We start from the raw sequence: 24529 nt of genomic DNA on the forward strand, positions 1-24529 counted from the left end.
GTAAAGGAACAGCCCCAAGAAAACCGCCGAGCGGGATGCGTAGATACGCCGCAACGGTGGCGGGATAAGGAGGAGAGGATCCGGCGACGGCAAAGGGGGGGCGAAAAAACGGGAAAAGACGTCTGGAAGACATCGGGCGCCTGCGTCGGAGTTCTGGTAAACCTCGAAGAAACGACGATGGTTTGGGGGGTAAAAATCCAGCGTCTTTCCTGGTTGGCGGCGACGACGGCGGTGGCGGTCTACCTCAACACGCCCCGCCCACGCCGCCACGCCACCCCCGCGACACCCTCCTGCACCCCCCAACATTACACCCCCGCGCGACGCACTTTTATACTTCTTCTTAATGTTGAACCGCCTCGCGCCGCGAAAAGAACTGCTAACGACCACCGCCGCCGCAACCGCTGCCGCCGCCACCGACAGACCGAACAATCGCCGCGAATCTTGAACGCACACGAAACCGATAAAAAAATATATTATAAATTCATCTATTCACCTAAGGGATACTTTACCATTACATCAAAATCCATATACCATAAACTGACACAAAGTAAGTTCCATGCATCTATCTACACTTCAGTATACTCACTATTATCCGTGCACGTACTTTTTAGTGATTAGTTTCATTTGGTCCTACTACCCTTGGAGAGTTCAGAAAAAAAAGTTATACTGTCGGCACGTTGGGTCCAGCCAAGGGGAAGCGCTCTGAATCAGCTGATTTCTGATTCATCTTCTCCCCCTTCGGCACCCTCCTAACATTGCTGTTTATTAATTTCGCAGAGGCATTGTAACACGAGACACGCTCCTACAAAGAGAGATAAAGATACATGTAGAGTAATAATAGACACAAGTAACTTGATACCCTCATTCCAAAAAAATAGCATCCTCTATTGATAATTTTCAGATTCAAATCGTTTTATTCTTTTATTATCAGCACATTTCACTTAATATAACCATAGTTTATATAAGTATGTAATTAACTTACAACCATTTGAAACTAATTTTAGAAGGCACTTGTTGTTTAACACTCTTTTATTTATCTAATTGATAGATATAATATCAACTAATTTATTATAAATTGTGCAAGAATATACTTTAAAAAAATGACATATTTTTGGATATTTTTTTACTAAATAATTTATATAATAAAAATAATTTTGTATCTAATATTAAATAAATTATCATTAAAAGTTAAAATATATTTCCATCAAAATGTATAGTATTTGCTTACTAATATTTTCAAATTATAACGAATTTTTCATGCGTTTTTACATAACATTATTATTTACCAATATTGTAATTGTGCATTATATAATGTAAATATAAAATAGTATAACTAAGAAATCAATCAATATGCATTTTGTTACATAATTGAATAAATAATTGAAATTTTAATTAAGAAACTTTTTTATTATAAAAACTTTTAAAAGTTTCAAAAATGATTATGGAATTTCAATAATCAAATGTAAACATTTCAATGAAATAAAATCATGACTTTTTCTAATAAGTTAATTATTTTAAACTGAAAATTGATGGCGACATCTATGATTAAAATATTGTTAAATATGACAACCGCATCTGTCAAAACATACAATATGACAATTGGTATTATATAACAATTATAACATACAAAATATAAGCAATTAAAGGGTAACAATTATTAAAAATTTTACTATTGTCTTGTGTCAGAATAGTAGTAATAATTTAATTGAATTTGATTGATTTTAAAACTTAATATTGTGTTTTAGCTAGTTTTTAAAGTTTTTTGATCACCCATTTACTATGCTTAACTTTTTGCAAATATTATATTTCTTATATTAGTATAGTAAGTGTAGTAACTTTTATTGACAGCAATTTTTATTTTTTTTAAATTTAATTTTACAAAGTTTTTTTGTTTAAAATTATTTTTTTTATAGATTTTACATATGTAATACTTATATCTAGTGTTTTTAGTAGATTTATTGAATTAAAAACTAGAAAATCCTTATTTTTTAATATTTCATATATTCGATGGATAAATTTGGATAATTTGAGAAAAAAAATAGAATTGATAGTTAAAATTTAAAATTATTACATATTAACAATAATATGCATTAAAATTGGTGTAAGCGTCGGGCTTTAAAAAAACTCTTAATTTATAATATTTATTATGTAATAATTGACTGCAATACAAAATAAAATAAAAAATAAATATATTATTTATACAACGAATTTTGAACATTTTTAATCGTACGAAAAATAAAAAAAACAATGGAATATAGTACTGCACTCGAATCAACGATAACTTGGTTTTTATGATTTTGTTGATTCCTTTTTTTTTTTCGTTTGTTTGTTTCATTATTTTTTTTGTGTGTTTCATTATTTTGGTCGGAATTTCTGTTGTTGATGTGGTGGGATTGCGCGGATAGTCTGCATGTTTTCGTAGTATGGAAAAAATATACAGAAATTATTTTATTATATGAATTCAATACCTGATTTTGTCTGTCTATAATTCGAAATACGTACTTTATATTTTCCATTACAATTATTGTTTATTTATAATGCATATAATATATATTACATAACTTATTTATTTACTTTGTATTTAGCTGCTCGTATCCTTTTATGATTTGTATTAAATAACAATATTTTTTACTATTTTTTGTATTTTTAACATCGACTTATCGCATTAATACTATTAGATACAACTTAAGAATGAAACTGAAAATCTTTAAGTACATGAAATTCGTACTTAAGTTAAATTACATTAGTTACATTTTAAAAATATATAATTCCATTTATTCATTTACATGAATCGAATTATTTTTCAGAGAATTGATATGTAGTATTATTGAGAAAAATCCATTATTTAATTATGTTTTAAGTAGAATATGATTTTTATTTAGAATCATCGTAAGTTTTAAGCATCCAAATATAGTTGTAAAATCACTGTATAGTAGCCTATTAATACCTCACTCAATAAGTTCGTAGTATGACCAATAAAACAACAACTTTTGGGCAATATTCAAATTTATTCATGAACATAGTCTCTTTCAAGAGTGACACATTCATGCCAACTTCTTCATTCTAACATTTCGATACCTTTCTTGTAGAACTCAGTACTGTCCACTCACCTGATGACTGATTTGACTCCAGGTCTCATCCATTGTTACATATCCATTGTTGTTTTTGGTCCACTTTAAACTTGAACGTGGTACGGATTTTGAACAAAGCTTTCTCATTATCAAATGCTCATGCAAAATGGTGAATACACTGCTTTCTGATATCTTCAGGGTATCAGCTATCTCACGCAACATCAATTTACGATCGGCCAAAACCATTTTGTGGACTTTTTAATTTTTTTTGCAAAAATTTGGGCAACAATTTCACCATCATTTGTCCCTGTACGACCGCATTTAAAATCAGCAAACCACGTCTCTACCATTTATTTCGACGGAGAAGAGTCCCCATAACACTAATCAAGCAATTGCTTTGCATCGGCGGTATTTTTTCCCATCAGAAAGTAATGTTTTATCAACACACAAAATTCAGATTTTTCTATTGTTTCTAAAATTACAAAAAAGTAGCATCACTAAAACCACTGCAACTTATGAACTAAACGTCAGATTATCATGAAACTTTGACAGGCGTCGTCTGAAGGTTAGTACTTCCTAAAAATCATTTGGATTTTTCGATAGCGGCTCCATATATATGCCATCCTACAAACTTATTGAGTGAGGTGAATTTAGATTTTTCCATTGTTTTGAAAATTACAAAAGTAGCGTCAATAAAACCACAAGAACTTATGAACTAAACGTCAGATTCTCATGAAATTTTAATAAGCCTCGTCTGAACGTTGGTACTTCCTGAAGCTCATATTACGATAGAGACTACATGTATATGTCATCCTATCAACTTATTGAGTGAGGTGTTATGACTGGTCAATAAAATGTATTTTATATCAATAACAAATAAAAAAATTATAAAATTTGTATCTTTTATTTTGAAATATATCTAAATATTAATTTTCTAGTATAAATATGATTGATATTTTTCCATAGAATTTATATTAATATTATTTATTATTAGAGAAATTATAAAATAATAGTTAATAAAGTAAAACAAACTTTTCTGCGTATTAGTGATTTTTTTTCAAATATTATAAGTTTTAATAATAATATGGATTATAATTATTTGTATTGATTATATAAGATTTAAATTGGTCAATTTGTTCAATAAAAATAACATAACTAAAGAACAAATTTTTATATTTTATATTCATTATGTAATAATAATATATATGTGATTTCCTCGATTTACGTTGATTCAAACTGACGCGCTCTACCCTAAGCCTAAATTTATTATTCAATAATAAATGTAAATGACACAAAGAAAGTTAATATTTCCCTGGAGTTAGAATATAAATATTTTATTTATTAATTATACACAAAAAAGGAGAGAAATATGAATATACCATTTAACAACTGAATATGAAAGAATATTATTGATTATACTTGAGAGAAACAAAATTACATTTTTCATTACAATATTTGTTTCTTTTGTGCTACTTACCTTAAAATGGTAGGTGGAAATTACACACAAAAAAATGTGTAGACTTTTCCAGGAATTATAATATATATATTTTATTTATTATTTACACACACATACAAAAAAATGGAGGGGAATATGGAAAATGTGTATATGCTATGAATAAAATTTTGACGCAAATTCTCTGCGTGCATTTGTGTGTGAGTGTATGCGTGTACGTGTGTGTGTATGTGCTGCATGGGACTGGGTGGTTGTGTGTGTGTGTGAGCGGCGTGTACGTGAGATACGAGTGGCTGGTAATTAGGGATACATATAGCTGACCCGCGGGGGTTACGTGGGGGTGTAAAAAGGCCAACCAGGGGTTTGAGTTCACGCGCACTTTTCCATGTGTGGTCTGCCACCACCACATTACCCGGTAAAATCACAGCCGGTCTGATTTTTCATCATATCTGCGCCTGTGTCTACAATATACATGTGCGAATTAAAAAAATACTCGCCTCTCTTTTTCGCGTAGTTAATAGGCAGTTAGTGTATAGTGCGCATCACCTCCGTGTGCATAGCACACCCACACACATTCGGAAAACACGTACATATATACACACATACACATATATAGACACAAATACACACGCGTAAAATTCAAAATTGTAGAAGCGAAATAGTGCGTGTAAAGAAGTTGAATAAGAAATCTGAAGGGGAAAAATACAAAAAAAAAAATAACAGACACAACGTTCGTTCTTTCGTTTCAGATACATCATCGCAACGTCAATTTGTCAGGGTCCTTTATGCCGTTGGGGTGTAAAAGAGAAAGCACGAGGAGTCAGATCAAAAGAATCTTGTGGTCCATTGGTTTCGCGTTCCGGCTGCCAGAAAGGAAATAAAAATGTGTGCAGAGAATATTTGAAGTGACATTTAGGTTTTTTTTTATTTCTTCTCTCCCTCTTATCATTATCGTTTCCTTTATTATTTTTCTTCTTCTTTTGTTGCTCATTACGTGGTTTTCTTCGCGAAAGTACTGCTATTACTGAAAATTTAGTATAGAGCCAAGTGCATGAGTGAGTCAAGTGTGTGACCGTGATTTTGGTTGGGAAGAGATGCATCTGGCCAGCGAGGTTACATCAACCACTGGTCACTACGACCGCACCACCACCGCCGCCTCGAATAACTCTGGAGGCTACGGGGGCGGCACACTGACGGCGGAAATGCTAGCGGAAAGAACATTGGACGGCCTCCTCGCAGAGCATCCCGGTGAACTGGTGCGAACCGGAAGTCCGCACGTCGTCTGCACTGTGCTTCCGCCTCATTGGCGCTCCAACAAAACTCTTCCGATTGCCTTCAAGGTGGTAGCCCTTGGTGATGTCGGTGATGGTACTGTGGTCACAGTTCGAGCAGGGAACGATGAGAATTTCTGCGCGGAGCTGCGGAACTGCACGGCGGTGATGAAGAACCAGGTGGCAAAATTCAACGACCTCCGTTTTGTGGGACGGAGCGGCAGAGGTGAGTGCGCCCACCCTTATATTTAATTCCAAAGAAAAAAAGTATATACAAAGTCACCCCTCGAAATTATTAACTACAGCCTAAATGGGAAAATCATACTCATAATGAACACTTTGTTAGAGAACTTCCTGAACAACTGGGGCAGCGTTCAGGGGGGTGCGAAATAATGATAGATTGCGCACACACACCCTCTTCCCCCGTCAGTCCTTTTAAATTTAGCAGTGGAAAAAAATGAAGGAGATAATAAAGACGGTGATGGTCTTGGCCGAACAAACGATCCAAAATTGAATTCCATTCTGATTGGACATCTTTTGTTACGTGCGATTATTTAATTTTTTTTCCGTTCCGAATTCAACGTTTTCCGGTTTAAATCCTGCTAATTTAATGCTCAAAATCGATTTGATTTATTCCATATCACTCCTTCGCATTTAATTAATACAGTTCATACATTCATCACAATTTTAATTAATTAATACAAATTTCACAACAAATTTACAACAAAATTTTTGATAATTCTTTTTTCTATTTAAATCTTAAAATAATAAACAGATATTAATAGAAATTACAGTAACGGTGCGGCTTCAATTAGTGCAGATTCACTATAGTACGGTTTGAAAATTGGAAATAAACTAAATTTGAATTAAACAAAATTCTAAAAATTGTTAACTTTTATTTATAGTTTTAAAGTCCTCAATTAGTACGGTTTATATATTTTCAATTTTACAGAAAATATGTATTTTTTTTTTATTAAAATTTACGTTACACGTTTAATTAATACAGTTAATAATAATTTTGTTTAATTATTTATTCGTAATATTCGTATTCGTATTAATGATATTCGTATTCGAATATCATTAATTAATTAATAATAATAATAATTTATTTATATTTTTTGTTATATTGTAATGAAAAAAAAAATGTTATTTTTTTTATATTCAGTTTTATTTGTTTAATATCATTCCTACACATTTTATTAATTAATTTCATGTATACACATTTTTAATTAAATACTTTTATTTAATAAAGTAATATATTTTTATTGGAATACCTGTCATTAGTGAATACCAATCACTTGGTCACGTTGGTTTTGATAATAACCACAAATCAATAGACCACAAAAATTTGTAATAAACAATTTTATATTTGATTCAATTTTAATTAAAAACAAATATATTTATCGACTAGTTTCAATATCAATATCAAAATGTATCAATTTTCTCATAGTTTTAATTATCGAAACTAGTATATTTTCATATAAATATTGTTTTTATTGGCTTTAATTTAGGCTACTTTTATAATAAGTTGAAATTGAAATTTTCATAATTTTTGAGATCTTTATATTTTTAACAGGAAAAAATATTGGGTGAAGTAAAAAGTTCTAAGCGTTTTGTCCCATACATCGAGCTTGTTCTTGAGACTCATCGGTTTTCTGCCTAATCTTCAGTTCCTGGGCATTGAAATAAGTGCTCGCATATCGGTCCGACTCGACGATTTCCATGATGTTATCAACATTTTCGACGATTGACATGTCTCATCTTTGACGTCCATATTACCAGAACTGTATTGGATCCATAAACAACACAATTTTGGCCGCCTGCTCCACTTTTTCCCCTTTGTCGTGGTGGTACTAAAAAACTGAACTGAAGAAAGTTTCTATTTTTTTTCTCCTTTTTAGAACGCTCTAACACATAACTGGACTAACTAAACACAAAACTGTCAAAGAACTTTTTTTTAAAGCGTTATATCGTCTTTAAGTCGCAGTATAGAATGACAAGATACAACGTATACATCGTGAGATATGGCTCACTAAATCTCTCGGAACTTTTTACTTCAAAATATATTGTTCAAAAAATAATTCCTGATTTTGAATCATTATAAAGTATATTTGACTATTAATTTTGTAAATTTTTTCAATATTTTTTTAAAATATTTTACAATAGAAAAAGATGTAATAAATATAAATAATATTGAAATTCAACATTAATTTCATTATTTACTATACATTTATTTTGTTGGGTTAGCTGTACTCTTTTTTTTTTCGTTTATTTCTGTTGTTAAATGTGTTGAATTACAATAAATATTTTTGTTATATAAACGGAACTTTGATTTATTTATATTTAATTTGCAGCGGATTTTAGTTTCCCCTTTTATATTTTTGTTTATTTGTAAAATGCTTTGATGTTTGAATTCACCACGTTGATTTATAATTATACGACATTCACTAAATATAGGTATCAATAAATTAAAAGCAACAAAAAAAAACGAAAATAGAAAAGTTAATATTTTCTATTTTTTTGAGTTATGGAAATTAAATTTAAATTAGTAGATTATTGAAAAATTGTTGATTATAAAAATGTTATATATTGTTGTGTTACATAAAGTATATGATTTCTATTGAGAAAATGTTTATAATTATAATACTTATAAATTAATGGATGTAAATCCACAAGTTTAAGTTGTAATTTTATTTTGGAAAAAATTGGTTCTAAAACTGGGTGCTTTTTATATGGAAGTTTATGTAACACATTCTTGTTTTTGGACCGTAAGAGTCTTATACTCAGTAAGTTTGTAAAAAGAAGATTATTTTCTTGTTAGTTTTAATATATTTTCAAAATATTTTATCATTAATAATTAAAAGTAATTTTGTAATTAGAAGTTGATTTTTTGTTATTTCTTAATATTATTTATTAATGAAAAATGTTATATTTTGTTTAATATTAATTTTAGCTACAAAGTTCAGTGTTAATTGTACAGAAAATACTAAATTACAATATCATAGTAAATCAAAGAAATGGTAAACAAGAAATGAAATCTTTGGGTGTACAATAAAACTGAAGTTTTACGAAGTGATAAAGAACGATTTTATTCGGCGCCAAAACCTTTCGCCATCCAGGGATTTCGCTAAATGGCACTTAGCATATAAAAAATTTAAATGACATTTCAAGGCTCATTTAATTGCCGAAACTTTTATCTCGTTCGAATAGATTTTACGCTCGTTCACGGACTCCTAAACTTTCTGAATTTCATATATATATATTGATATAATTGCGTTTTGTAAAGTCCAAAACTTTAATTATTAATAAAACAAAAAGAAATTTGCAAATATTCTACATTTTTTTTCAAGAGACTAACAGGCATTATCAATATTTTATCTTTATATTGAAATATTGAAAATAATTAACCATATTCGTATTTTGTAAAATTTACTTCTAAATTGAAATCATTTTTTTTATCTGAAGAAACTTTAAATAATTAGAAAAAATCAGGACACCGATAATAATTTGTATTATTTTCCAATAAGAATTATATAGAATTTATTTCTAAATTTTTAAAGTCTACAAATTTAATTTTAGATTTTTTTAAGATACTAATGATTATTTATATTGTACATAATGTACCTTTTCTAAAGTACCAGGACTTGTATCACTATACTACTCTGCGATGCTGATTGTCGATGACACATTGTCAAAATTTCATTGATACTTTATAAATTCTCATTGTCTCTTTCTTTGTTCATTATCATTATCATTACATAACGTTATAACTTAAAACATAAAAAAGACTCTAATAATAATTTATAAGGTTTTGTTTTGTAATGTTTTTTAAAAAATATCATCTGTAAAAATTGATAGTTTGTGAAATAAATGGAATAAAAGAGCCGCATGTGGCTCATTTAATGAAAAAATGCGGCTCCTTTCGCTCCTCTTACTTCGCGTATGCTATGTTGGACAAAGAATATTCATTTCATAAAGAAAAAGGGCAATCATAGCTCTACTTACGGTTCACTAAAGCAACATTTTATATAATTGGTTGAAATGTTAAGATTACATAATATTCTAATTTCTTTATATATTTGTTTATAAGCTTGAGACCGTTTCCATAGCCTTGAATTTGTGAAGTACAGCGATGAGACTGTTATGTAGTGAGTTGGCAACTAGTGGTAAAAGAGACGCATGTGGCTTATTTGATGAAAAATTGCGGCTCCTGGTTCTCATTTCGCATATGCTAGCAGTAGGATAACGAAACTTCATTTCACAAGGATAAATATTGATTTTATATAATTTGCTCCTTGTTCCAAAAACTAATTAATCGTGTTATTTAACCATTTGCGGACGGAGATTTTTCAAAGTTGACAGTTTTCTTTACAAAACTGCTATCTATTATTATGTTGTGTAACACAAGTCAAAGCTGTTACGGCTTTGGACAAAATGGCAGAAATACTCGCCAAAAAGGCTTAAAAGTTGATTATTGTTATATGAAACCAAATTTGTTTCCAAAATTTAACTACATGATTTGATTTATATGTTTTTTTGTAGTTATTTCATTGAATTAACATAGGGTTTTCCAAACTTTTCCTGCAACAGAACACTTCGTAAATCCTAAAATTTTTACGGAACATTTTGTTTATTTTGTATCAATACAAGTTAACGAAATGAGAAAAGATATTCATTATTTATTTAGTAATTATTTCATTCCAGGTTTTCACGGAATACCTATAAATTGGAATAGTTTGAGAAACCCTGTATTGATAGATTGAAAGTATTTAATTGATTCCTACCTATTTATTTAAGCGTTTAGTGATAATTAGAGGTGGAACATGTCGAAGAAGATCAAAACAGAAATTTCAATAGAAAATATTTTTTTAATGGATAAAATGCGGTGACCGTACAATAAACTGAAATGCATTATATAATACATTTTGCAGAGTTATTCATGATGTGCGGTGTGCTTCATTGAACGAGAACCACAGGGTACCAATATGAAATATGAAAAATAAATAAAAAATAAAAGTATGTAACAAAAAAAATAAATATGAAAATGCTTCTAGCATTAATTAATTAGTGGGAAAACGCCGGATGCGTAAAATAAAATCAGCAGGATGCAGGCCGTATGGTTTCGATTTCAACCAACAATTTTTTTCTTTTTTTGGGTGGTTGTTGTCGACGAGGGGTGGGCCAATTCATTTCGTAACTTATCAGTTTTTAATCCGATCCGCAGGCCTGGTTTTATTTTTTCGTTAAGGGGGGATGGAAATCTTATTAAATATTTTCCATTCGCAATATCGCGCTCTTTTATGGCGGATGCGCCGGGCCCTCCCGCATAATAAACAGATTGGTTTCCACGGTTTCGTTTCCTTCTTTTGTCTCGATCTCTGACTGCCGTTACTTCCTGTTTTAGAAGTGAAGATGGAGATAGGGAGTTGGAGTGCATTACGCAGTGAATAATGCAAGGACCTCTCTGGATGGGTTCACGATCCTGTGTGAGATATTGTGGTAGTCTGAATTTGGCACTCGAGGTTATGGGATTATATTTGCCAGTTCGCAGCCATGAAGATTAATTTTACTGCCTTCTCGGTTCGCCGCAATTCTTTACGAGCCTCTCAAACAGAGCCGCATCCTCCAGACGATTTTAATATTAGAACATCAGTAAAGCGAATTGCCTACCCGGCGCATCCACCCATTTTGATTACGAGTCTTTTTTTTACTAATTAATCTTAATTAATTTATAAACTTATAAGATTGATGAGAAAAGCGTTTAAAGTTTCAATGATTGTTTCAATTTTAAAAAAAACTTGATAAACTTACAAACACAAATGTACAATTATTTTAATATTAAACTTTACACATTTACCAAAAATTTAAAATATTTGTGTAAATATCTCGAAATTTATCCATATGCAATACATACAATAATTCCATAAAACAAAAATATATATTTTTTTTGATATTTTAATTTTTTTTTAAATTTACAATTATAAAACTTTAATTACATGATTACAATTTCTAATTATGAGAAAATCGTTTATTTGTATCAATTTTAAAAACACTTGCTAAACTTACAAATTGATTACATAATTAAACAATTCCAAATTAATAATTTTTACCGTAAAATTAAGGAGAATAACATAAAATCAACAATTAATTTAATAGTAAATTTTACACATGTAAAAAATAAGTTTTTCCAAAATGTTAAAATATTTGTCTAAATATTATCCATATGCAATACATACTAATTAATTTCGGTAATTTTTTCATTATTTATTTATTACATATTTTTTTTTTAAAAATATCTAATTTTTTTTACTATTTTTATTGACTGATTTTTTTTATTTATGGAAACTACATGCAAGAAAGATCTTTTAACATTATAAAAGGTTTTGCTCAAAAAAATTACAACAGAAAAATCTATATTTTTTAATTTTTTAATAATTTTCTAATTTTAAATTAAAATCATATTTTCCCATCAAATCGAGTTTAAATTATTCAAATAAAAATGGGAGGAATTGAAAAGAAATATATTTTGTTAAAACCAAATATTAAAAAAATGTAATATCTATTAAATGACATGAAATGAATATGAAACAAAAGGAAGTATTGAAAAAAATAAATATAATAAGACGTTTATCTATAAAAGAAACTCGAAACTATTATAATTTGAAATAATTTATATAAAAATATTCAAAATACTTAAAAAAACTGTTCAATTTTTTTATTGTTTTATGATTATTATTAGCACTTTTACTTTATTTACAATTTTCTTTATTAACAATTTATTTGACTTTTTTTATAATATAAAAAAACTTGAATTTAAAAAAGAGAATGTACGAAACGTATAGTTTTAATATAGAACACGTTTTCAGGAAGATCATGTAATGGCATGGAAATTGGAATCGAAATGAATTTACTCGATATGAAATAAAAAAAAAGTTGCATTCTGTAAAATATAAATTATAATATATTAATTAAAACATGGCATGGTGAAATAATGAAATATATTGATAATTCGCAATGTTGCAACGTTGGAACATTGCAGGATATTAAAAGTATTTCAAAGCGGGTTCTGGGATGGGGGGTGTTGGAGGGCAATTAGGATTAAGTCGAGATTTACGGCAAGGGCGTGTGCAAATATAAGGCAGTTTTCGGTTTTTCCGGTTTCGCGCCCTTCCGGCAATTAAAACGATACCGAAGCGCGCTTTGACCCCGTAGGTAACGAAAGGTAAACAGTACTATTTAAGTTATTTGCCTGAAATGGGGTGGAGGGATTTGGAGGATGAGGATCAGGAGGAGGAGGAGAGAGTTGGGTCGTCCTCCTGTATTTGCCTGTAATCTATGAATTATGCCGGGCAATACGGTAATCCTTGATTTATCGAGGAAGCTCTCATATTTCCCAGCATTACCGAACTGATGGGATAAAACTACTATACGAACGAAAATGCGCGCCATATTGCCATATCACACACTGACGCCTATTTATTCCATATTATGGCTTCTGCATTCATATATAGGATGATTGATTTTATTATGATTTATTGACGTATACTATTTGAAAGTATTTGTAGAATTTATATGCGCGTTTTGTTTACGGGGATTAATACGGATACACGCGACCCCCACACTCACACAAGCATTCACAAAAACGCAGGAATATCCCAAAAACATTCATATTTTTTCGCAATATTTTGTTTTTTTTTTACATTTATATATATTTATAGCGTTTGTTTTTAGATATTCCGAATTATTTACTCTTCGGCTTAACATCGATGCATTAAAATGCATCATGCAAAAGGGCAAGTAAATTTATTTTTTTTGTTTCTTTCAGGCAAAAGTTTCACACTTACAATAATCGTGTCGACTAGTCCACCTCAAATTGCCACCTACAGCAAAGCAATCAAAGTGACAGTCGATGGACCCAGAGAGCCCAGATCGAAAACCCGACAAAGCTTTCATCATTTTCCCTTTGGACCGAGAGCTTTCCCGCCGGATCCTCTGACCGGAGGACTTCCATTTAAATTAAGCGGTACGTAATTAATGTAATCCAATGCTTTTCTTCTCTCTTTTTTTGTAATCCTTCTTCCCACCGACAAAACCACCCCACGTTAATTAATTGAATAATTGAACTACTATTGAATGTCAGTTATTATAATTTAAGGAAATCTTAAAAAAAGGTGAAATTATGAAGAAAATTTATTTACTATTACATAAATAAGTAAATATCCATATGTAAATACTATATGAAATGCAATTGCTTAGGAATTATTTGAAACCTGACAATTATCAAATAAAAATAATGTTTAAATTATACAAATAAAAATGGCAGAAATTGAAAAACATTTTTCAACTACTATTGTAAGTCAGTTATTATAATACAGACAAATCTCAGTAATTTTACATTATGAAGGAACTTAATTGAGTATTATTAAATAAGTAATTTCACAGCCATTTAATAGAAACTAACAGAATTATTGTAATTTAAAAAAAAATCCATTATTTTTTTTGTGCAATTTAAAGAAAGAAATAATTCCATAGTCAATATTATAATGTTATACTCAAACCTTTTTTTTACATGAATAATTGGTTTCTTAGCAACCCGCGTATAAAATATTATTCATTTATTCAAGTACTAAAAATTCGCAAATATCAATAATTTAGAATGCAAAAAATATAATTAAATGTATACACAATTTTTTTCTAAAAGTTTAATTAAATAATTTAAAAGCCTTCTCAAATTTAATGTGATCACTATTCATAATCCATATGTTAATACTATATAGGAAATACTTGAAACGTGGCAAGTATCAAATAATTTATATTATATATGAAAATACTAACATTAACAACTACATCATTAATTAATTGAGAATCTCTTTAATAATAATTATTATTTTAGATATTTCAACATACAACACATTACGTCAAATAGTCCGGTTTTTATGAGTTCGGATTCACTATATTTTAACTATACTTATTGAGATATTACGTAGAATTAAAGTAACTGATAAAAAATATCTAAAAAAAAAATCGAATAGTCCGTTTTTTGTCAGTTCGGATTCACTATAGTCCGGATTGAAAATATTAAAACAAACTAAATTTTAATCATACTTCTGGACACATTACGTCAAATTAAAGTATTTTAAGTCTCTTTGTGCAATTTATTTCAATTTTATTTAGTCCGGTTTTGGAACGGACTAAGCGAGGTATTACTGTAATTACAAATTATTAATATTTTATTAAAGATTCATTAAATTATTTTTTTTACAAATATTCTTACTGGTTAACAAAATGTATGCGTCAATTAATTTGAGTTTTGAAATTTAATTTTAATAGCAAAGAAATAAATCCATTTTTTTTTAAAGAATACACCTATACCTCGCTTTACCACCTAGATACGTTCCGGAAAAGTTGGCCGTAAATCAACATTTATTCACATTTTATTAGCCGATATTTTTTAGCTGTAAATAGAAAAAGTGTAATAATTAAAGAAAGAAGTTATAACGAATTGACGTGTAAAGAGCGGACGTATAGCGAGGTATAGGTGTATTCTTTAAAAAAATGGATATTGGAAATCTATACAAGATAGGTTTGTTTTTGTAAATAAAAATATTATACTTTTTCAAAGCGAAGGCTTTCCTATCGTGAGCATTAGACAATTGCAGGGCGTCCAATTTGTGCAACATTTGACCCTATTATTCTAATATAATCTGCTTTAACCGGATTAAAATCGGTTCCGGTCTCAACAATACTTTATCTAGTAGTACCTCGGCCCGGTTTCCATAGATACAACAATACTAAAGCGAGCTAGACGCATCGTAACCACCCCCGTCCACACGAAAAGAGAGAGTGCGAGATCGGATGACACACAGAGAGAGAGATAGATAGGATACAGCTCGCATCCATAGCTTTTCGGCCGTGGCACTTCCGTTTAATACCACTGCCATTGCAGGCAAGCACTCTATATAGAATATCGTCGATTGTTCCCAGTTTTTTCTCAGCCTCGTTGATCGTCATTAGTAACTGCAAAGCAAAACATCGGATACGACGATTCCGTTTGTAATTAATTCGCGGAAGCAATAAACATGTGCATATATACAATTTGTTACATGCACATCAAAAATTTTCTCTCTTCTATTATATTTTTTTTCGCATTGCGTTTGTATCTCTATTTTTTTTATTTGGAGTCGGAAAGCGGTTGGGCGAAAATGTTTGAATTTAGAGTTGCAATAATAATGCGAGCGGGCGTCCATTAAATTGCTGCTGCTAATTAGCAATTAAAGTAACGGCACGGTGTCGTTTTAATTGGGTTTTAACTGTGCTGCGCGACACTCACAATCGTGCCACTCATATGCATAAACACACGCATCTATGTTTGCTAGGTTTGATGGAATCACTTCCAGCTAGTTGATGCACACACACTAGGTGTTGCTGTCTAGCTTTGCGAAATTAAACGCATGTAGAGACATCATCGTCGTCATCATAGCAATTTGCGAATGACTGGAGCGGAAGGTGCAGATGGCACATGGATGGTGGCCCCAGGAGCACAGGAGTTCCGAATGCCTGGATATGGCATATTGATTTTCCTCATTCGAATTACAACCCTTTCTGTATTTCAGCCCGACGATACATGCGGGCTATTCTGTATCTAGTCTAACCAATTTAACGATAGGTGGCGCCATGTACTTTGTTCATTTGCAAATCACATTGTCATGATTACAAATTAATTACATATTTTACTTTTAAAAAAAATATATTATTTGAAGACAATTTTTTGTTTTTATTACTTTGTACAAACGAGAAACTCTATTCTATAATCAAATCAAATTCAAGACAGATATCATTTATTTTAATTGTTATCACTAATTAGATATGGGCCACCCGCATTTATGATGATATATGTTAGTTTATTAACACTTAAAAGCGTAATTAACGTAATTTCATTCCTAAACTATAATTGAAGAGAGAAGTGTTTTTTAATAATTATTAAAAAGTATGAGAATGACAGGTTTGTTGATATATTCAATATTTACATATTACAGTAATACAAGAAAAACTATCATGAAGATGGAAGAAAGTTTTAGAAAGGTTGAGGATTTACTTCAGTGATAAATTACAAATAATTATAGATGGAATGAAAGAGATGAAAAAATCATGTTTTTAAGATGTGTTACTTTGTATAATTCAATTTTATTTTTGATGATGTATAAAGTTGTTTTAGTTTTTAGAGGCGAATTTGACTTTACTTGGACATAAAAAAAATATGTTATAATATAAAAGGAATAGAACCTTCGGGGAATAAAAATGTATATGGCATTGAGTCGGGTGGATGCAAGGAAAAACTGGACGGGGGATGTAAATAACGTGTAAATAAAAGAAAAAAGTGAGGAGAGAATGGAAAGCTGCAGAACTGGGAGCGAGTGGAAAATGGAAAGTAAAATTCTTTCAATGTGGGGGAGGCGACTAAGCAAATAATAAAGAAATGTATAATAAAAGTTAAAACACCTCATGCCGTGTGTTTGAAGAGGTTTTCATATTTATTTATTTATGTATATATATATATTTTTTGTTTTTTGCTTGTGAGAGAGAGAAAAATGTAAACCAGAGCAACGAGCCCCCAGCGTCGTCGCTCTGGATCGAGCGAAAGGGATGAATAAATAATGTAAGAGTGGTGGTGCTGTACCCTATTCCTGCGGCAATCGGTGTGTGAAATTTGTCTAATATACGGAGGGGTCAGCGAGGATGCAAAGGAGAAGGACTGGTTATCCTGCTGGCAATTTGCAGTAGGAAGAGTGTCATTAGTCAGGTGTCGTGCACACGCGTTCGCCCTGATTACACACCGGCCTCTTCTTCCTGCTCCTTCCTGCACTCACCCCAAACCACCTCTTCTACCTTCTCTTCCTCCTTCTCAACTTCTCCTCACACCTCCGTTCGAGCAGGATACAAACCCTCTTTCGCTTCCCCCTGGCAACGACCTCACGAAATTTCCACCAGATCAGACGGCAGAGCGCGACGGGGTTGTAAGACGAACCAAATAAATAAACGAAACCCAATGAATTGATTGTTGCGGAGGGATGAATTTGATTCGAGAGGTTTTCCGTTTCCATTCTGAGGGAGTTGGGTGGCGGTTTGGTGTTAGCAGTGTTGCAATGCCCGGGAAAATGTTGGTAGAGGATGAGGAGAAGGAGGAGGGATACTGCCGTAACTAGTTTGCAGAGGACGAAGGGTTCCGATGGCGACAGAAGCAGCGAGGTGGGAAAGTGTGTAATTGAGTTATAGTCTCGCCTTCTGCGCTGGAAATATCTCGGGAGATAGTTGGGTTTTAGGGGAAAGGGAGGCAGCATATGCACGAGGCATTGGATATCCTATCCTATCCGGCTCCGCTCCCTAGGTGTATCATTTATACTTTTCCAGACGCAAAAATGTTTTATATCCCCGAAGTTACAACAAAACGAATATAAAAAATGGGGTGACGTGGATATACAGACGGAACGTCGCATACTTCACGCCTATTTAAATATATTAAAAATTGCAACACTTTGCTAAATTACATAATAAGTTGATACAAAATTGTTATTTAAGGAAAGTTTTGCAATTTAATACAACTAAAGAAATTGATATTAATGACTTTGTTAATTATATGTTATTTTTCTAATTAAGTATGATAATTTGATAGTTCTAAATAATGTTACCTGAATATAATATAACGCTTAGAATTATGAATTAATTTGGGGTTATCTTCTTTGGAAACTTTCATAATATTAATTAAAGCATTTTAAGAGTACGGTGGATATCCTTTAAGTTGATTGTAGGAATAATGACGGAGGTTTAAGGCGGCGTCGGGGTGGTTGTTATAATGCGGGCTTTTTGGGGGAGGAAAACGGGCTTTTCCCTATGTACGTACGTATGTATATATGTATGTACGTGGGGTGGGTGGGTGTGTGTGGCATTTATCTTGCAAGGGTTAAGCTGAGGTGTTGGGCTGGTGATTATTCACCCCCTTACTAAACGGGGTAAGACTAATGCCACCTCGGCATTAAAGGGTTTCAAGAACGTAACTCTGATAAAACACACGGAGAAGGCGTGGGGAGTGGGGTTTGGAGTGGCTCGAGGGAAAATGGAAAGGGCTTATTACCATCATAACATTTTACTGCGCGAATTATTCCGGCTGTCCAATTATTAACTCGAATTGATCTTGGATGCAGTGGGAGAAGGATAGGTTGTAAAATGAAGTAAGGAAGGAAGGAATGATAGTTTGCCCTTAAACATTCACGCTACCGGTTTGTCCTTCGAGTTTTGGGATAATGAGGGCGTGAAGGTGGAGATGAATCCCAAAAGCACAGAGGGAATGCATTAACGGAATGGCTCGGATAAGACCGTGATGATGGTCCCAGCAGTAGTCTTAAGACGTGGATATATCTCAGGCATTAGTTAGCCGAATCTAATGGGGCCGAGAGGGTTGCAAAAGGGATAATGAATAAGAGATTTCGCAGCTCATTGTTTATGCGCCCTCGATTCGCCATTTTTCAATGTTCCGCCCCGGCCTTCAAAACTTTTACTAAACGAAATTTCATTATTTCCTTCGAAACAGCGAAAATAATACTGAGGGAAAAAGGGAGGGAAATAATGGACGGGGCAAGGAGGAGGTTGAGGAAAAAAAAAACAAAAGGGCTGATGCAAAGTGGGGGATAAGGGAGGAGAAGCATTTAAAATTGTAAATTGTCTCTCCTTATCCCGATTCCTCCCTTTTAAATCCCTGGTATTGTTAACATGCAGTAGCTTAACGAAGTTTTTCCTTTCGCTGCCGCGCCACGACCCTAACGAAGTTTTTTTTTTCCTTTCCACTTTCTCCTTGAGAAGGGATGTTTTTTTACGCCCCAAGGCTTATCTTTAAGGGCTACTTTAATTGTGCGCGAATCTTCTAAATTTTCCGCTCCGTTTCCTTCCTTATCCCGTTTGGTAATTGCCCTATTTACTTTCACTTATATTTTTCTGATAGCATAAATCGAATATCGATAATTTGCAGTCGCGATGTTAAAGGTTTATTTGGAGAACAAACATCGGGTGGTCTTTATTACCCGATCCCCTTTCCACTTTATCTTCAAGCAAACAATCGTCTTATATTCGCATCCTGCCCTAGGACTCAATAATATTCCGTAATCCTATATTTCCTGCAAACAATAACTCACGTCGCTCCTGCGCCTGCACAGTAGACTCTATAAATTCGTGAAGATGATGGATGATTATTAAAAGTCTGAAGAGATAGAGTGAGGAGAGTCGGACGGATCGGAATTTAAATAAGAAGCGATGGCGTAAATTGAAATGTTTGATAATTCAATATGAGAGGAGCAGACGTACGTGCGATTTAGTTGTGCTCCTTGATGTTTTGGTTTTACATGAGCCGGGACTCCGTTATAGATCTTGATAGTAAAGGTCCTTGCGGCGCGCCAATGAGGTTTGAGGGTGCCCCTCCCGACCAATGGGATGTCTTAGAGTTAACCCTTTCCACTTTCACCTGAAACCCGAGCCCGGAGCCGGGCCAAGAATCCGCAGGGCCGCTGCAATATCATGTGTACTTTGTTTCGCAAAATTCTCCCCTTCCTTAAACCACCCCCTTCGTTGTTTGTGTATGTGTTTAGATATTGATTTTCATATTTTTCAAGAGATTAATAAGTTAATGTCTTTATCGACAGGGATAGCGCACCACTTGGCAGGTCTGCCAGGACACCATCCGGATTGGGCGATGCTCAGCGGCAGACATCCTTATCCCGGAGGTCCTTTCGTGCCGCACCACCACCCACACTTTCCACCGCACATGTTCGCCGCCGCCGCCTTGGACAGGCCGGTCAATACTTCTCCACGGATAGCAAACGGTTTGTACTTATACTTATTTCCTCAGCAACTATAATAAAAATGTGTTAAATCTTTTCCAGAACCTACATCTACATCTCTCGGTCCAATATCTATAAACTGTCCGACGGCGCACAGCACAACCTCCCCGAAGACATCTCCCAGTCAGGTGGGACTTCTGACCACAGCCGCCCTCTCACCCGTAGAAGACGACATATCAGTCACGGCATCTCCGACGCCTTCACCGCAGCCGCCCCCAGCCTTTCCCGGAGTGGCGCCTCCTCCAATGCACAACAATCAGCTCTTCAACAACGCCTTGGCAGCGAGCATTTTCTTGAACGCGCCGCTTCTGCCGCCGCCCGGACAATGGCTCTATTCGCAATTCTATCCGCAGGATCTGCAAACTTGGATGAGTCTACGACATCCTATGGCTAATAGGAGCTCATCTCCGGCATCACAGAATCCGGATAGCTCTGGTAATATGGACATCGAAATAGAGGACTCGACGAGTCCGAAGCCGACCAAAGATGAGGACGAGCCGGAGCCGAAAAAGGATGAGGGCGTCAATTTGACGGTTCAGAAGGGTCGCAAAGCTGCCATTACACTAATTAAACAGAAAGAAGAAGTGACGTCGAGCGAAACCGGGAAATCCTCCCGCAACAGCACTTCCAGACACACGGACGTTTGGAGACCTTACTAAAAAAAAAACAAAGCGAAACGTTAAAAAATAAAATAAACACGTTAACCAAAAGAGAAACAAAGTTAAACATAAACAGTACCACCGTCCGGAAAGACATTTTCTAGGAAACGAACAAATAAATGTTAAAAAGAGAGAATCCAAAGGCAAAGGGTATTCGAGTGCAATTTCTTCTGTTATTTTGTACATAAGTGTCGATATAGTTTTTAAGTTTTGTAGATTATATAATGAGTATGAGAATACATATGACTGTTTATTATCATGGATGTATTTATCATATAAACCTATGTTTGTAAAGAAAATAAAACATGAAACGAAGTAATTCCAATCGATGGCTAAACGATAAGGGAAAAATGAACACTCTATTGTTGTAACACAATGTAAATAAAAGTTGTAACTATTATTAATTTACTTGTTTTATTATATAATCCCATATACTTTATACATTATATATTCAAAATAATTTATTTTGTAATAATACAATATGATACAAAACAATTTTAATACAATGTCAATTATTAATTAAATTTAAGGCATATTGTATTAAGTATTTATATAAGACTTATAAACTCAATTTAGTTCTATAAGTTTTTGAGAACTGAGATTGAAAATTTCATTCCTAAATAATTCATTTTGCATAAAATCTACTTTCTTTAATTTTTGTTCTATGTAAATTATTTTTTTTATTGATTTGCATATAAAAATAATTGATATTCAAATTATTTTATTACAGTAATCATTTGTTAATAAAAGTTACTAATTTTCATGTTTTTGATGAAACCGGATAGATTGGTTTCATTAAAAACATTTTATATTTTGTAAACTGTAATTATGGTATAAAAATAGAACTAATTATTGTAATATTCAGTTTCATATAAAAAAAATATTTTGATTTAAGTTTAAGAATTGAACAAGAAAACTTCATTAAACTACATAATATAAATTAATGTTCAAAAACGACAGACTTAAAAATTGATGGATGACGAAGATTGCGAGATATCAAGAAATGCAGTTATTTGATATTGTTTTTCTTCTAGACATTTAGTGATTACTGAAACTACTTGATAACTTCCTATGGCTATGTTGTTTTTCATTAGTTTATATCATATGTTATATCTATATCATTTGGAATATAAGTGATTTACCAACTACTATTAATTATCATTGAGTCCGACGGAAGTGAAACTGCAGTGACAGATGAAATTACTCATATGATTGTAATAGTTGGCACACTGTTATGACAATTATATCATTACCAAAAACTATTATCAAATAAATTATGTTTTTCAATTAATTAAGAATTTAATTAATAAAAATATGTTATTCATACATTAAATAATTAGTCACAATTATGACAAATTTATATATTTTCATTAAAAAATACTTGAAAAATATGAAATTATTATCCACTAAATTTTTGCAATGTAATATTTTTTATAGTTACATTTTGTCAATGAATTTAATTAAAAAATATTTGCTTTTTGTAATTATTATTATACAAAATAATTGGTAATTACATTTCTATTACAAAACATACAATTTTTTAAAGATAATTGTCTAAAAAAATAAGAAATGCGTATACAAAAGGCTATTAACTGTAGATTTTAATATAGAGTAAAACCTCGTTTAGTGCATCCTCGATAAACGCCGATTTGATATAACTTTAAGATAGTTTTATATAATGTATACCAAATTTCGTAATAATTCTTATCAACTTTAACCAAATATAAATAAGTATTGTTTCATATTCTTTGAATGATACTAATATTCAAAGGTTATGTAAAATGTAAGAATTTTATACATTAATTTTAATTATATTTCTTTTATGTTAGTATTATGTTGTGTGGCCAACTGGAAAGATAAAAATGAAACGAAATTCCTTCGTGTATTTTGAAGGGGATGCAGAGTAGAAAGGGGTGGCAAATGATTTTTTTTTGGTGTATATATATAGACAATGCCACAGAAGAACCCGCGAATCAAAGACAAGCCATGCGAGAGATCGTGCTGCGAGTCGGAATGCAAACGAAATTTGTCTTCTCGCTTGTCCATTTCTTTTTTTTTCTATCTCCTCATCTCTCGTAGGAATCTTTGCTTCGCGGACGACCGACCACCCCTTCATTAACATCCCTAGAAACGAAAGGGTGTAAATATGAGAGTGTACACGAAGAAACGCTGTAGTTTTTTTTTGCTGTAGAATCTTTCATTGAGCCATTATTTTCCTATCTGCAGAGTTTGCAGCTTGCGTCACAGAAATCTAGACCATTGTGCTCATCACCTGTAATCTCGGTATTTATGCTTAGAGAACCGTGAGGAGAAATTCACGTCTCAGGGAGCACAGCTATGGCAACCCGGCTCCGCTCCGCTCGACGTTGTCCTGGTGATGAACCTACAAAGTCTCCACTCCCGATTCGCAATTATTATTAGGAAAAGTGGCGTCTTCGCAGCCGCACCGAATGTTACAATGAAAGTATAATTTACTAAAAAAAAAAACTGGACCACCCGAGTAACAGAAGTCGGTAAATAATTAAAGCCCTTGAAATGGTAAACGAATACCGAAGCCCCAGATCAACGTATAAATTAGTAATATAAGAATAAGGGTTTCTTTTTTGGCGCGCACGGAATGATGAAGAAAACGAAGGGAATGCAACGCGCGGAGTTGTAGGAGGAGGAGACACTTTACGATGACAGCGCTACAAGGGAGGTAAAAAGGTAACACATACACTCGCACAGAAAAAAAATGTATAAAGAAAAAAGGGAATGGGCCCGACCGTGTCCGTTTCCGCATTGTTATATGTTCAAGAAGACGCAAACTCGTTAGTTTTAATGGTTATTGCCGATGGGCGGGGAATACCCGGCTTCTTTATGTGGTCTAATTACAAATCACTTTGGAGCGTTTCACGTCTACGAATTATCGATGGACCATTTTGGGGCTATATAAATAACAATAAGCGTTTCTTATTACAACCAAACAGTAATAAAAAGTTTTTTTTAGAAAATAACTTTGTCTGCTTGGAACATAAATACATTGAGAATAATCATTATTTTAATTACTACATATAAAACCACTCCTTACTGTTAATTATGAACATTTTCTTCGTACATTTTCATGCAATAAACTAAATTAAAAATCGTTAAATACAAAAAATTATAGTTTTTAATTTTTCATAATTATAACTATTTTCAATAAATTATA

At 32.4% G+C, this 24529-nt stretch overlaps 1 protein-coding gene across 1 annotated transcript; it reads left to right on the forward strand.

The window, feature by feature from the left end:
* The first annotated feature begins 358 nt into the window (after positions 1–358).
* On the forward strand, positions 359–21551 carry LOC108560904 (runt-related transcription factor 1-like). Its single transcript, XM_017918624.1, has 5 exons — positions 359–547; positions 5274–6021; positions 13621–13818; positions 20483–20662; positions 20723–21551. The coding sequence occupies exons 2-5, from the start codon at positions 5619–5621 to the stop codon at positions 21337–21339; spliced, it is 1398 nt and encodes a 465-aa protein (XP_017774113.1). The 5' UTR covers positions 359–547; positions 5274–5618; the 3' UTR covers positions 21340–21551.
* Positions 21552–24529: the final 2978 nt, after the last annotated feature.

This window comes from Nicrophorus vespilloides, unplaced genomic scaffold (genome assembly GCF_001412225.1).
Source record: "Nicrophorus vespilloides isolate i.1.1-1 unplaced genomic scaffold, Nicve_v1.0, whole genome shotgun sequence".
Lineage (NCBI taxonomy): Eukaryota > Metazoa > Arthropoda > Insecta > Coleoptera > Silphidae > Nicrophorus > Nicrophorus vespilloides.